The 15,736-nt window shown below is 50.1% G+C and overlaps 1 protein-coding gene across 2 annotated transcripts in view; it reads left to right on the top strand.

Moving 5' to 3' along the window:
* The window catches only part of Rnft2 (ring finger protein, transmembrane 2), a 37,976-nt gene extending 27,101 nt beyond the window's left edge, over nt 1-10,875 (top strand). The window contains exons 8-11 of one of the 2 annotated variants that reach the window (XM_090320169.1): nt 6,059-6,208; nt 6,638-6,703; nt 6,811-6,912; nt 8,928-10,875. In XM_090320169.1, coding sequence (XP_090176295.1) covers nt 6,059-6,208; nt 6,638-6,703; nt 6,811-6,912; nt 8,928-9,062 — 453 coding nt within the window. In that variant the 3' untranslated portion in view covers nt 9,063-10,875. The other variant, XM_090320170.1, reaches the window with a different exon arrangement.
* Nucleotides 10,876-15,736: the final 4,861 nt, after the last annotated feature.

Here is a 15,736-nt window from a genome sequence, read left to right on the forward strand (position 1 = left end):
ACAGCATGGTGTCTAACAGAAATGTCACCAGACAGCCAGCCCTTACCCTTTCTTTCTGTTAGTTTCATCTCTTCTCATTTACAGACCCCTCATTGGCTAAGTCTCTCTCATTCTGTCCCTCCTTCCCCCGCACCTAGCTCTCACCTGAGAAGTATGAATTGGTTATAATCACTTCCTCCCCTATACAGAGGAACACTGAATGTGTAACTCCTGGCCCATAGTATGTGCTTAAGAAAGTTGCTTTCAGGACTGGGAGTTTGGCCTAGTGCTAAATTGCTTGCCCTAGTATGCATGAGGACCTGGGTTTGATTCCTCAGTGCCACATACTTAGAAAAAGCTGGAAGTGGTGCTGTGGCTCAAGTGATAAAGCTCCAGCCTTGAGAAAGCCCAAGGACAATGCTCAGACCCTGAGTTCAAGCCCCAGAACTGGCAAAAGAAAAAGAAAAATTGCTTTCATCCTGTGTGGTGGTGTACACTTGTAATCCCAGCACTTGGGAGGCTAAAGCAAGAGGATGAAAAGTTCAAAGCCAGTCTGGGACACATGACAAGACCCTTCAAGATGAAAAAAGGGAGGGAGAGAGGGAGGAAAAAGAACCTCTAATTTGCTCTCTTCTCTTTCCTCCCTTCATCTCCTTTCCTTCCTTCTCCCCTGGTCTGCCATTCCTAGGGTCCTTTTCTCTCAGGCCCAATCCTTTCCCTTTGTTGTCTCTCCCTCCCTTTCCCCCACCCCCCACCCCACTACCTAGTAGTCCTCTCCAGCCTTCTCATGTCTGATTCCTCCCATAGTGCCTCCTTATTCTCTAGCTGCTCTAAGTTTCTGGCTCCTGGCTCAGGGCTCAGCACCCCCAGAGGTAGATGCTGGGGCTTTTTTGTCCCAAGGGCACTGTCAGCCGTGGCCCCCTAGGCCCTGCAGGCCACCTTCCCAGGAAAACAAGTTGGTGCCTACCACAGCCTGCTAAGCCATTCTTCTGCTCATCACCAGCATCCTCTGTCCGCAGAGAAGCAGCTCTCCTTGGCTGAGGCAGTGGAACTTACCCAGAGGGAGGATCAGAAACAGGGGGAAGTGGGAGGTGTTGAAGAGGCGAAACCGAGATCTTTATGCTGTTCTATCTCCTGGACCCCTTGTCTTCCTAGTTTTGCAACCCAGAGCCATTTACTTCTTCACATGAGCAGCTTCAAACCAGCCTCTGTCCTTTGACACCAGTGGTTGTGTGTAGAGTGTGTGGATGCGGATGGCCCACTTGTGTGGGTCAGCCCCCAGAATGGAACACTGGGGTCCAGAGAGGGAGAACGTTTTGCCCAGGGCCACAGAGCACAAAGAAGGCACAGCTACCTCTGATTCCAAAGGCCACATTTTGAACCTGATTTTTATATCATCCACAATGACATAAGCATCACTTGTCTTCCTCTCTGCCTCCTTGGGTCTCTGCCATCCCCTCCAAGCAGCTTAATTCAATTCGTCAGGAGGATATTTTATACTTGCCAGACTGCTCACAGTGCCACAGCTGGTGCTTACAGAGCCCTTACCATGTGCCAGGTGCTGAACTCCAGGCTCTGCAGGCATTAGCTCATTCATTCCCCCCCCCCCCCACCCAGGGACAGCCCTGGGAACTTCAACTCCCATTGTCATTTTGCCCATGGCAAAAAAAAAAGCTATAGCACATGAAGTGAACTTGCCCTAAAGGAGGTAAGAAGTTGAATCAGAGCTCAAACCTAGGCCAGGCATGGTAGCACACACTTGTAATTTCAGCTACTGAGAGGCACAGAGAAGGAGCATAGTCTGAGGCCAGTCCTGACAAAAGTATGGGACACTATCTGAAAAACAAAGCAAAAAAAAAAAAGGCTGGGGTTGTGATTCAAATGGTAGAGCACTTGTTCTTGAGGTCCTAAGTTCAAAATCCCAGTATTATCACCCCCAAAATTATTTTTCAAGTGTTTTAGATTCAGCATCTCTGTTACATATCTGGAGATTATAAAGAGGCTCTGCACAGCAGCTCATGCCTTTAGTCCAACTTACAGATAGAAACTGGGAAGCGGGTCTCCATTTGGGGCCAGCCCAGGCAAAAAACATCCCATCTCAACCAACAAACTAGGAGGGGGCATGCCTGTCCTTCAAGCTATGCAGGATTCAGTAGGAGAATTATGACCCAAGGATCACCTTGGCAAAAAGCTTAAGACCCTATCTGAAAAATAACCTAAAGCTGAAAGGGCTATGCCAGTCCTGGAACAAGTTTGTGAGACCTATCTCCAAAAAATAACCACGGATGGGCCCTGGTGGCTCACACCACCTGTAATCCTAGCTATTCTGGAGGTTGGGATCTGAGGATCAAGGTTCAAAGCCAGCTGGCAGAAAAATCAGTGGGAGACTCATCTCCAAGGAATCACCAGAAAACCAGAAATGGTACTGTGGCTCAAAGTGGTAGAGTGCTAGCCTTGAGCAAAAAAGAGCTCAGGGACAGCGCCCAGCCCCTGAGTTCAAGCCCCACAACAGACAAAACAGCAAAAAATTGGGCTGGAGACCTAAATCGAAAGGTAGAGCACCAACACAGCAAACTCCAATAGCATGTAAATGAAGGAAGAAAGGAAGGGAGGGAAGAGAAAGTATGATGTATGCTGGATGCAAATCCCCCTGCTATCTACCAGCTGTGTGACCTTGAGCAAGAAAGTTCTTTGTGCCTCAGTGTATTCTTCTGTAACATGGAGAGGGTAATCATAACTTTTATCTCCAGGCTCCTTCTGAGGATTCAATGAAATCATACAAGATACTTTGACTAGCACCTCCATTACTATCTTCTCCTGCTCTTCTCCTTCCTCTCCTCTTCTTCCTTCTTCCTCTTCTTCTTTCCTTGGGTTTGCCAGCACGTGTGTGTGTGTGTGTGTGTGTGTGTGTGTGTGTGTGTGTGTGTGTGTGTGTGTGTGTGTGTAGATGAAGAACCTGAAGCTCAGAAAACTGAATCAGTGATGCCCATCTGGACTGAGAACAAAAGTCCTTTCCTCTCTATCTTCTTCATCCTTGAAGGCGGCTAACAAGTATTCTATTCTGTCAGTCCTTCCTCCCTCCCCACCCGGGAGCTTGGCTCTCCCCTATGAGGGGATTATGCTCAGAAAGTTTCCCACCCCCCACCTCCCCACCCCCGCTTGTTTCTTCTTAGCATCCCCATCTCCCTCCCTTGGCCCGCCCATTGTTTCCCAGGCCTTTTGTCCCCCTCCCCTCATCCTGGCAGAGAGGAAGTCAGAATAGAATCTGCCTGGTGCCGCCCCCTCTATCGGAATCCAAGCCCTGACACTCCCGTGCCCCAGCCAGGCTCATAACAATTGCTATGGTTCCCCTTGGCGGGTGACAGGGACGCGGGCAGCTCCACTCCCATTGCTTCCTTGTTTTCTGACACCCTGGAGGAACCGCACATTCCATTTGGTGGTCGTCAGAAATAACATGCTTAAGAAACCTGGAATTATAAAAGTGCTTAATTAGGGAGAGATGGTTCCACTGGGATATGCCCAGCTTTCCCCTGGTGGTTTCATCTCCCCTGAGTGGCCAGCCCCGCCCCAGCAGCTAATTGCTACTTTTAACACGGTGCCATTGCACTCACTCCTTTTCTTTTCTTTTCGGTGGCATCAGTGCTTGCTTATCAAGTGGAGTTTCTCTCTTCCATGCTCCAACTCTCTTTTGCTGTCAGCAAACTTGAGGAAGTTGGTGAGGGTGATAAGGACAGAATCTTCTTCTCCAGAGGGACCTAGAACCAAAGAGCCTCTCTTGCATAGGATTGCAGTCCAGTGGGAGAGACAGGCTAAGATAGCTCTAAAATATTGTGAGAAATGCTCTAAAGGAAGAGAAGAGAGGAGAGGGAGGAAGACTGACTCAATGAAAAGGAAAGGAGGGAGGGGAGCTGGGCAGGAAGGAGGAAGGAAAGATGGTGGATGGACAGATAGATGGATGGATAGATAGACAGACGGACAGACAGACAGACAGACAGACAGATAGATAGATAATGTGAGTAGATAGATAGATGGATGAATGGATGGATGGATGGATGGATGAATGCATGGATGGATGAATGGATAGATGGATGGGTGGATGGATGGATGGATGGATGGATGGATAGATGGATGGGTGGATGGATGGATGGGTGGATGGATAGATGGATGGGTGGATGGATGGATAGATGGATGGATGGAAAAGGAGAAAGTAAAGCAGGATTTTCTGGGGTGCATTGAGTTCTGGGTAGAGTGACAAAACCAGTTTATGTTGGAAAATCCTGGGTGAAAGCAATTTGAGAGACATAAAGGAAGTGAGGAGTAAGAGTGGAAGATCCAAGTAAAGTGTGCTACAGAGCTTTTGGGGACCTGCCACTAGGGTATGGACAGTGCTGCTGTCCATGGAACTGTAGAAGCATTGGGCCTGTAACTATCCCACCATTGGTGGAGTGAAACAGTATGGCAGCCATCTCCCACATCTCTGCTGTCGCATTGCCTGTACCTTCTACAGACTCTAAATGAAATCTACATTGTACCTACAAGGGATGGTACTGGGACTGAGGAACTGCTTAGTCCAGAGAGGAAAATAAAGCCCTCTGGGAAACCATGACCTCTATGGGGACTTAGCCCAACTGCTACCAGGGCCGGGGTCTGTGCCTGGCTGCACAGCCTTCCTTAGTGCTTAGCAGCTGTGGACGCATTTGTGTCCAGCGGCCTGAGCCCAGACACCAAAAGGGATGGTTATCATATCTATCATTTCTTTCCAAGGCCACACACCAACTGTTTGATGACTGTGTGCATTCTTTTTTTTTTGGTCGTGGAGCTTGAACTGGGTCTGGGCGCTATCCCTGAGCTCTTCAGCTCAAGGCTATGATCCTATGCCTGAGCCACAGCCCCACTTCCTGTTTTCTAGAGGTTAATTGGAGATAAGAGTCTCAAGTCCTTTTGTGCCTGGCCTGGCTTTGAACCTTGATCCTCAGATCCCAGCCTCCTGAGTAGCTAAGATTACAGGCATGAGCCACCGCACCCAGCTTATCCAGTGGAGGGATTTTGTGAGTAAAGATGCTAAGAACATTTTTGGTCCATGTGGATATGTTTTTTGTTCCCCCTCCCCATTTCTCTTGAGGAAACTCTTCAGAGAGGAATCGTGTGGTTACAAGGCAGGTTTCTGTCTATTTTTATTAGGCTACAGGAGTGGCCGGGGTTACTATCATCTCCATCTTACGGAGAAAACTTATAGGAGTTAGTTGCCCAGCCCAATGTGGGATGCTTTTCTTGTCTGACTTCTTCCATGGTCCCAGAGCAACCCCACAGGATTTCCTTGCTGTAGACAAGGAAACTGAGGCTCACAATCATGCCACCAGAGAACAGTGAAGCGCTGGTCTGGGTGCAGCTCCAAGTTAGTGTGAAGGCATCACCACACCTTGGGTTAGGCAGTGTGGGTGATGGAGCTAGAGCGCTGCGGGCATCTTCCTGCCATCAGTTTCCAAGCCTGGCCCTCCCTGCCTCAGGCGCCCTCCTAGGTCCCTATGGGGAAGGTAGGGATGGCCCTCACCGCATGGGGCTTTGAGAAGCGTACACCTGTAGCCCCACCTATTCAGGAAGTAAAGTAGGAGGATCTGGGTCCAGGCAAAAGCATGAGACACTGTCAGACAAACTACTAAAGCAACAATGGCTGGCTCCTGTTTAGGAGTGGGTCAGAGGAGGAAGAGCTGGAGAAGGAAGAAGGAAGAAGTGTTCATTAGATGATAGATGTTAGCAACAACGAAGAAGAAACAACAGCCTATGACCACATGCCGGCCCCCAGGACCAAGTGTCATGCCTTCCTCTCTTTGAAACCCAGCCCTTGCTTCTTGATCTTCTCAGCTGGTGGGCATTGGGGCTGAGGGCCTTGAACAGGGGCCGTGTCTCCCTGGCCAGGGTGGGCCCCATTAAAGCTGGCCTGAGTGCTTTCCAAAGCTGATTAATGGCCTGCCTGTGACCTGGAATGTCATTATTGCCCACCCCTCCCCCACCCCCTCCCTAGCTTGGTCCCTTGGGTCTTTATTGCTAATAATAATGGATGCTCTTTGTGTGTCCACAGGGAAAGTTCTATCTGGTCATTGAAGAGTTGAGCCAGCTGTTCCGCTCACTTGTCCCCATTCAGCTGTGGTACAAGTACATCATGGGCGACGACTCCTCCAACAGCTACTTCCTGGGAGGTGTCCTGATCATCCTCTACAGTCTCTGCAAGGTGAGGCAGCCCCAGGGGCTGCTGGGAACTTGGATGAACCCTGATAGCATCTCTCCTATGTCTGTTGATTTGCTTTTACCTTTGGTTAGGGGCAGGGGCTGGTGAACTCGGGGCTTCCTACTGGCTTGGCCAAGTAAGTGATCCATCACTTGAGCCATATCCAACCACAGCTCCTTTTGCTTTTGTTTTTCAGAGAGGGTCCCCCACTGTTTCCTAAACTGGCCTCGGGCCTCAGTCCTCCCGTTTCTGCCTCCCCAGTAGCTGGGATGACAGGCATGAGCTGCCATCGTGCCTGGTTCTCTTTTTCAGTTTCCTGAAAAATGTTCTGAGGCCCAGACAGGTGGACTCTTATCAGAGAGATTGTTCAGGGGTAGCTGATGCCGAGTCACCTTTGAACACCTTTTGGCCATTGTTGTACTCTCCTTCCAGTCGTTTGACATTTGTGGCCGTGTGGGCGGAGTGAGGAAGGCCCTGAAGCTTCTCTGCACCTCGCAGGTGAGTTGGCTTCAGGAGGTCCCCTTCCTCACCCCAAGGTATCCCTGACGCCTCACTTCCCGGATGGCTCATACCTGTGCTCATCTCTTCTGCTTCTTCCCCAACAGAACTATGGGGTCCGAGCCACCGGCCAGCAGTGCACAGAAGCTGGGGACATCTGTGCCATATGCCAGGCAGAGTTCCGAGAGCCTCTGATTCTCTTGTGTCAGGTGAGCAGGCTGGGGGGTGTGCCCTCAGGTGGGACCCTCGGGGGTCCCTGAAATGGCCCCAGGAAAAAAAGCCTTTCCTATGACCAAGCCTCCAGACTCCTGCATAAATCAAGACGGAGTCACCCAGACCCAGGTTCAGATCTCAGCTCAACCTGTTTCCAGCTTGGGGACGGGGAGGAGTGGTGACTTCCTCTCTCTGAGCCTCTGTCATCAGTAAAAGGCAGAAATGCCAAGTTCAGTTATGGTGTGAGAACCTTCTAGGTGTGAGTCCCATTCTTTCTCTTATTTAGGGGCCTGGGATCGGAGGCAAGGTCTCTGGCACATACTAGGCCTGTATTGTACCCCCTGAGTAGTATCCCCAAGCCCCCAAAGCAAGCTTGGCCCCTGGTGTGTGGGGGGTGTGTGGAGGGGTGACACCCATACTCCACCTGCTGATCTATAAAATATAGCACCATGGGCTGAGAACGTGGCCGAAAAGTGGCAGAGTGCTTGCCTAGCATGCATGAAGAAGACCTGGTTCGATTCCTCAGTACCATCTACCCAGAAAAAGCAGGAAGTGGTGCTGTGGCTCAAGTGGTAGAATGCTAGCTTAGGGACAGTGCCCAGGTGCTGAGTTCAAGCCCCAGGCCTGGCAAAAAACAATTTTTTTTAAGAGTAGCACCTACTTTATAGAGCTGTTATAGCAGTTCAGTGAGCTGACCTAGAAAGATAGAAGTTTTATTCTTTTAGGATTTAATTTTGAATTATGTTCACTGAAGAACTGGATGGCATTCTACTTGTTACCAGTGTCTCTATTATCACCGTGTGTTTTCATTGTCCTGAGTCACCAACCCAGAGTGGCATCTTAGTCAATCCCTTTTCATTCCTTAAAGCCATCTCCCACCCCCCTCTTCCTCCTCCTCCCGCTCCTTCTCCTCCTGACATAGGGGATAGGTGTCAATTTAAGCAATGCTTCTTGGGTCCAAGCACCTGTGAGACTTCAGGGTGGAGAGTATACACACGTGCAATAAGCTCGCAGTCTCCTGGGGAGACAGACACATACATAAATAACACTGAGACAAGGCAGCCCGAGCTAAGTGCTGGGTGAGAGAGATTCATGTGGCATCCCCAGGGACAGGGTGGAGTGCGATGGTGAGTTTCAGGCTAGGGACGACTCAGCCTAGATTCCAGAAGGGGTGAAGAGGCAAAAGTCTCCTCTACCCTCCTGCAAAGGTAGGCCAGGAAGTAGAGGCCTCTTTGAATATCAGAAAACAAAAGCTCAGCCCAGATAGATAAGGATGTCTGTTGTTGTTATTGTTATTGCTTTGCGAGTCCTAGGGCTTGAACTCAGGACCTCAGCAGTGCTCCCTGATCTTTTTTTTGCTCAAGACTAGAGCCCTACTATTTGAGTCACAGCAATACTTCCAGCTTTTTTTTTTTAATTTCTTTTTTTTGTGGTTAATTGGAGATAAGAGTCTCATGGAATTTCTTGCCCAGGCTGGCTTTGAACTGTGATCCTCAGATCTCAGCCTCCTGAGTAGCTAGGATGACAGGCCTGAGTCATCTGCACCTGGCTGCAAAAGGCGGTTTTGAACTGCAGATCATATCAGGTCACTGTCAAGCCCAAAGCCCTGCATGGCTCCCTACTTCTCTCTGAAGAGAAGCCAAGATCCTCACAGTGGCTCACCAGGCCCTGAAATCAGCATCTCCCATCAGCCCTCTGACCCCCTCTCCTCCCCACTCCCATCCTTTCCAGCTCAGTCAAGTTCTCTCCTGCTGGTCCTCCAGCACACAAAAGCACACACTGGCCCCAAGGCCTTTGCACGTGCTGTGCCGTCTGCTGCTTTTCCTTCTAGATACATAAAAATGCCACTGTCTCATGCCGTTCTCCCAGGCCCCCTTCCCCCGCCCTTTCATTGGGCCACTTACTGTGGCTATCTTCTGTGCTTTCCATGCCACCAGGCCAGGGGTCTCCCCCGCGGTGGCTGGTGTGCCCAACTCCTCCATCCCCACCCTGCCCCCTGCTGTCCCCCCAGCACGTGTTCTGTGAAGAGTGCCTGTGCCTGTGGCTGGACCGAGAGCGCACCTGCCCGCTTTGCCGCTCCGTGGCCGTGGACACACTTCGCTGCTGGAAAGACGGGGCCACGTCGGCACACTTCCAAGTATACTAGGGCCCACGAGTGTGAGTCATCAGGCAGGTGCCAGCACTCCATCCTGCCTCCCGCCTCACACCCCTCCCCCCCGGCCCTCTGGGCCCCCTGACCTCCTGGTCTTCACCTGACCCTGTCTGGATCTCCAAGGCAATGGCACCGCCTTCCTCATTGGACACCCCAGGTAGGTCTCCCCTCCCCTCCAAGTCCAGGCTCGGGAATAGGCGGACTTCTCACCTGTGTGTTAGTACCTAGTACCTTAGTACCTAGTGCTAGGTGCTCAGAGCTGTAACTCAAGGCGTGGCCTGGAGATTGTTGCTCCCAGCCCTGGCCAACAGCTGACAGTGACTGCCATGCACCCCCACATACAAGTGATGGACCCCAACATCTGGCTAGCATAATGGCTGTTGTCAAGCATCCTGCCTGGAGGACTTGCAGCCATCTTCACCACAGCCCTGCAGTGGAAGGGTCCTGGTCCTCCCCTTCTGCAGGGAAGGAAACTGAGGCACAGTTTGGTATGGCAGCTCTCTCAAGGTCCCTCCACCCCCACCCCCCCAGCGGGTGTAGACTGAGTTTCCCTCTTGGCTTCATGCTATTGCTGTCAGCATAGTGGCCTGCAGGCCTGGCTTGTTCATCAGTCCCCCTGGAGACTCAGGAGGCTGAGCTCTGAGGATCAGCAATTGAAGTCAGCCTGGGCTGGAAAGTCTATGAGACTCTTACCTCCACTTAACCACCAAAAAGCTGGAAGTGGAGGCGTGGCACACAAGTGGGAAAGCACTAACCTCGAGCAAAAAAAAAAAAAAAAGCGAATGGACAGCGCCCAGGCCCTGAGTTCAAGCCCCAGGACCGGCACATCAAAAAAACACAAAAGGCTATTTTGATGTTTCTCTCTAGTTAACTCAGTGGGCTGGGTGGTTCAGGGTTCAGCATGAGCCATTCCTAGGCCTCTCCTCATCCTCTCTGCTCCCCTGCTTGTATTTTGTTCTTCCCCATCACTCAAGACACAGACTGGTCACCCGGCCCCCGTAGACTTGGCCATGCCCCCTGGCAGTCTTCAGAACTAAAGGTACTGTCTGTGTGCACATAGCTGCAACCCAGGACCTGTCATCTCTGCCATCGTTACTTCTCCACCCATGAAACTCCTGGCTTGAAAATGGGCTCCGGCTGACATGACATAGATGACCACAGAGAAACTGCTAGAATCCCACCCAGCTCCCTTCCTCCATCCGGCTCCCACTACCAGCTGTGTGCACCACGGTGGGTCCATGTAGATAACGTCACAGAGAAAGCAATCGGGTGACTCATGAGTGGATGAGCCTGGGAGTCCTGGAGGGAAAGAGGAGTGGCTAGGGGGCTTGCTGCCACATGCCGGGTACCACTATTCCAAGAGCCCATCCTTTCCTGGACATCTGTGGCTCTTTTCCTGGTACCCAGCAAGACTTCATCCAAGGCAACTCAGTCTCTTCCAAAGCTCTGTTACCATGGAGATGGTCACCATACCTCCACTCGCCTGACCAGTCAAGTTGGAAGGGAAGGGGAGAGAACTGGCGGTCAGATGGATGTGCAGCCCCTCTTTCTCTGCCTCAGTGGAGAGTCAAAGGGAAGCAGCTGGAACATCTGTAACTGCAGGTGATGTCAAAGCAGTCATTCCACTGGGAATCCTGATCTCAAACCGTTCGTGTGATTTCATGAAGTTACTCTATGCATGCTCACCACCACAGGGGTTAAAAGAAAAAGAAAGTGTAGTATCTTATGGGCTGGAATCAGGGACACTGAAAATCTAGATTACTCATGAATCCACTAATGGCTCTGCCAGTTGTACCCATGCCACTGACATAAACAACTTTTTTGCAAAATATTGAGTGCCATGTTTCTGATACCCTGGGCCCCTTCAGGCGGGCGGGGTGGTTTGGTTGAAGAGTTGATTACTTCCTTCCCTCCTAAGTGGAGATTTGCTGCTGGGTGCTGGGTGAGATGATTTTTACATTGGCCCCACTGGGGAGCAGTAACTAAAGCAGAGTTTTCTGAAACAAGGCTGCTCATGTGTTAAAGCAGCCAGGGACCCTGCACACGAAGTTTCCTTTCACCTGTGTAGTGCAGGTCATTGTCCACAAACCAACCAACTGTCCGGCTCCCAGGATCCTGCTCTTAATGTTTTATGCCTTCCTCACTCAAGTTCTAACTTGAGCCTGTCCAACCCAGCCTGATAGCCACCACCCATTGTCCCAGCACTAGAGAGGCTGAGCCAGGAGAACCCAAAGTTCCAGGCCAATCTGGACCACGTAGCAAATAACCACAAACAGCTGGTGGCTCATGTCTGTAATCCTAGCTTCTTTGGAGGTAGAGATCAGGATAACTGGGGTTTGAGGCCAGCCTGGGCCAAAAGTTCCTGAGGCCCCCCCTCAATGAATAAAATGCCAGTAAATGGCACATACATATTGTCCCAGCTATAGAGGAAGTGTAAAGAGGAGGGTCACAATTTATACGTCTGGGTGATGTGATTACACAGCATCAAAAACCATGTAAATTCATTCAAATAGGGTGAAAGATTTTAAGGCCTACCATGATAACTCACACCTGTAGTTTCAGCTACTCAGAAAGTGGAGACTGGAAGAATCCGTATTGGAGGCAAGCCCTGAGAAAAGGTTCACAAGAAACCTTTTCTTTCTTTCTTTCTTTCTTTTTCTTTCATTTTTTGTCAGTTATGGGGCTTGAACTCTGGCCTGGGTGCTGTCTCTGAGCTTTTCAGTTCAAAGCTACCACCCTTCCACTTGAGCCACAGTGCCACTTCTGGTTTTCTGATGAACGTTAGTTCCTGGGCTGGTTTTGAATTGAAACCCTCAGATCTCAGCCTCCTGAGCAGCTAGGGTTATAGGCGTGAGCCACCGGTGCCTGGCTTCTTTTCTTTTCTTTTCTTTTACACTGGTCCTGGGATTTGAGTTCAGGGAATGGGTCTTGTCCCTGAGCTTCCTAGCACTCTACCACTTGAGCCACACAGCTCCACTTTTGGCTGTGTGTGTGTGTGTGTAAGTATCTCATGAACTTCCCTGGCTTTGAACCACAAGCCTCAGCTCTCAGTCTCCTGAGCAGCTAGGGTTACAGGTGAGAGCCACCCACACCTGGCACAAGACCCCTTTTCAACAAATAAGAGAGGTATGGGGGCGCCTATCCGTGGACCCAGCTACATGGGACACCAGGCAGGGTGATCATAGCAGCCTGGGCAAAAATACAGCAACATAATTAAAGAAAGCAAAATAACCAAAAGGAGTGGGGACTGACTCACGTTCATTAGTTCCAGATCTTAGCCTATGAGGTGTGGAGCACTGCCAGACCTGGGCCAGGAGTTGAACCCTGGAGATGGGGAGTAAGTCTCTTTGGAAGAGACTGGAAGCATCTTTGACTATAAACACCTACCTATTCAAGCCAGTGTGGCCTCTGGCCAGTAGTTGTGATCTACCTGCGGACTCATTGCAGAAGGCTGGGCATGCATTGTGCGATGCCTTTGTGGCTTCTATGCATGGCCTTCTGAGGGGCAGGTGGTCCAGGGAGGCCCAAAGACTGTCCTGTAGCCTCTGAGCCCCAGCCTCCCAAAAAGAAATGAACACACAGGGACCTTTGGCTAGAAGCGCACAACCAGTTTGTTTTTTAATAAAACCATTACAAATATGTACAAAGCATCTCCAAGGTATGAAATTCCTTTTACAAAAGAGCACAAGGAACCAACAATGTAAGGACCCCGACCGGAATGTCCCCAAGTGTATTGCCTTTTCACCAGGGTCCTAAGTCCCCTCCCAGCCATTCTGTCACACATATGTTTCTCCATGGCAGCTCAGCGCCCAGGTGAGGGGACAGGGTGGGAGGAAGAAAAGCTTAAGCTTCCTTTGACCCAGGAATTCCTGTTTGCAAATTAAACACCCTGTCCCCGATCTTATGAAAACCAGGAAGACAAAGAATAGGGAATGAGTCCATTAAATCCCCACCCCACCCCTAAACCATCCAGCCTTCTCCCAAGCGTTCCCCCAAATAAACTCTCTAGTGGGCCAACTAGGCTTCCTATCTCTGCTGGACTCTGTGTGTGTGTGTGTGTGTGTGTGTGTGTGTGTGTGTGTGTGTGTGTGTGTGTGTAAGAGAGAGAGAGAGAGAGCTGTGGTGCCTGACCCTGAACTACCAATGCTTGGATCCAGTGAGATTCAGTATGTCCACCTGGCAGCTCATGGGCTTGAATCCGAACGTGGACTCAGTTATGTTCCTTCTCTGGATGACTTCTGGTGAGGTTGCTTTAACCTCTCTGAGCTCAGCTTTCTGACGAGCTAGTACTGCCAGCACAACTGGGTGTGGCCAGTCGTCTGAGAAGAGGAAAGAAGCACTTCCACAATGTTTTGCGATGGCCAGTGACCCATCCAAGAGGATTCTGACCACTCCAGGAAGCAACCAGGCCCAGTCTTCATGCCGGGAGTAAGTGGAGATCACCACCTGTTTGTCTTCACCCAATCACAGAACGTGATAAATACTGTACAGCCTCTGCCAGCAAGGCATGGGGGGCCACAGTGGTCACCTGGGAAAAAAAATCTAAAGAATGACTGAAAAGGGTCTTGTCCCCTCGTCTGGTTCCCAGCCAGAATGTCCTGCCATGACTCATAAGTCAGTCTCTCTTGAGACAAGATTCTAAACCTGTCACGTGGGATATACTCGATAAATATGTGGTGAAGGTATTGAGTACAAAAAATGAAGCTTCCAGTTTAAGCTTTAACCTCAACTCCCCTTCACCTCCCTAACCAATACTGGACCCCAGTTGAGCTAAGAAAATGATAAGAAAGGGTCATCTTTCGGGTGGCATTCACCCCAAAAACAAAACCTGGGATCTGCTCCCTGCAGCTTCTAACACCAGGTGGACACTAAAAAAGTCCACTCTGATGACCTAGTATTCCCCACACACACACACAAAATGCAGGAGGTGGGGATGCAAGGATGTCTCCAGTTTCCCAGAGAGGGAGAGGCATATTTAGTCACTGCCAGAAACGCAATAAGATTCTAGGAGCCTATGAGCTCAGCTGTCTAAATCGCATAAACCACGCACTGTTCATTATTCTAGAACAATATTGTTTAAATCACCATTTTCCTCCCATCAAAATAGAAAGGAAATCAAATGAGACCCGGGGAAGAAGTAGAAAAGAGCATCTGGAATGCCAATGAAGAAGAACAGAGTGGAGACAGGAGTTATCTAAGGAGAGGCTCCTGGTCCAGGACCAGGGACAGCAACCAGAGGTTCTCATGGACTCCCCGGTTTGTCCATCTATCACAAAGGGAATAGAAATGGAACCCCGAATTTGAAAAGGAGCTCTTATTTGTTCATAGGGGATGGACGGAGGGGGAAGAGGAAGTGAGAAGCTTCCAGAAGGAAATGGAGCTCATCTGGAAGCCCATGGAGTTACAGTCTCTTTGGCTCCTGGAACCACTTCCCCCCCCTCCCCCCCCCCCCCCCCCGCACACACACACCCTTTGGAGAGCAAACAGCACCATCAGGATCCAGGAGCCAAAGTCTCTCCCCTCCTTATGCAGCAAGCGACCTAAGTGGTGATCTCAGAGGCCTCGCTTGGCTTTGCATGTACACACACACACACACACACACACACACATAGCCCATCTGCTGGAACCTGATATGAAGTCCTTTTTAAATTGTATTTCAAAGCCTCTCTCTCAATCTCCCCTCACACCCTCCTTCACAGGTGCTCTGCAGAGAAGCTAATCAAAACCTATGCTCCCTGGCAGAGGAGGAAAGGAAAAGGACACAGGGCGGGATGGTGCCAGACTTTCACACCATTTTCATGTGGAACCATTAAAAACAAAAACAGCCATGCTCAGGCTTTGGTGTCTCACATCTGTAATCCTAGCGACTCAGGAGGCTCAGCTCTGAGAATTGCAGTTTGAACCCAGCCCTGGCAGACACATCTGAGAGATCATTATCTCTATGTAACAAGCGAATAGCTAAAAGACAATGTCCCTGCCCTGAGTCCAAGTCTCAGGATTGGTGCATGTGTGCTCCCTCTCTCTCTCCCTCCCCCCCTCACACACACACACACACACACACACACACACACAACAACAACAACAACAACAACAACAAACCCACCCCACTACCTCATGCAATCAATCCCAGTAATGCAACAGGAGAGAGAGCGAGACCTTTTATGCACGAGCTCATGCTTCAATTTCCTAATAAAATGTCCATCAAGAAGTGAAATCTCATATAAAAAAACAAGCATTAAAAACACCCCCTTTTGTCAAAAATTGGGGCATTAGAGAACTGCACTCAAGTTAATGATGTGTACAGAAAGGCCAGGAGTCGATAAATACATGGTTCTAATAATACATGAGAATATGTACACAGAACTAGGCTGCAAAGCTCCTGGAGGCATGGGTGCCACCCCCAAATGCCTGAAATGGCACCCTCAGCATGTGGGGGGGGGGCGGAGAATCCTCCAGGGGAAAGCCAGGGTCAACTAGAGAGATCACTGACCTTTAACCCTTCCCAAGGGGTCAGAGCATTCCCCACATGAAGGTACAACCTTAAAGAAGCAGAACTCTAATTTTTTTTTAAAAAAAAATTAAAAACACTAACATCCCTAATGGAAGACCCAGGAGCAAGCAAGACTCTGTCTCTGGCTGGGAAAGGTGTAAATACAGAGGGCAGTGCC

The sequence above is a fragment of the Megascapheus bottae genome, chromosome 28 (genome assembly GCF_031878675.1).
Source record: "Megascapheus bottae isolate mThoBot1 chromosome 28, mThoBot2.hap1, whole genome shotgun sequence".
NCBI classification, from domain to species: domain Eukaryota; kingdom Metazoa; phylum Chordata; class Mammalia; order Rodentia; family Geomyidae; genus Megascapheus; species Megascapheus bottae.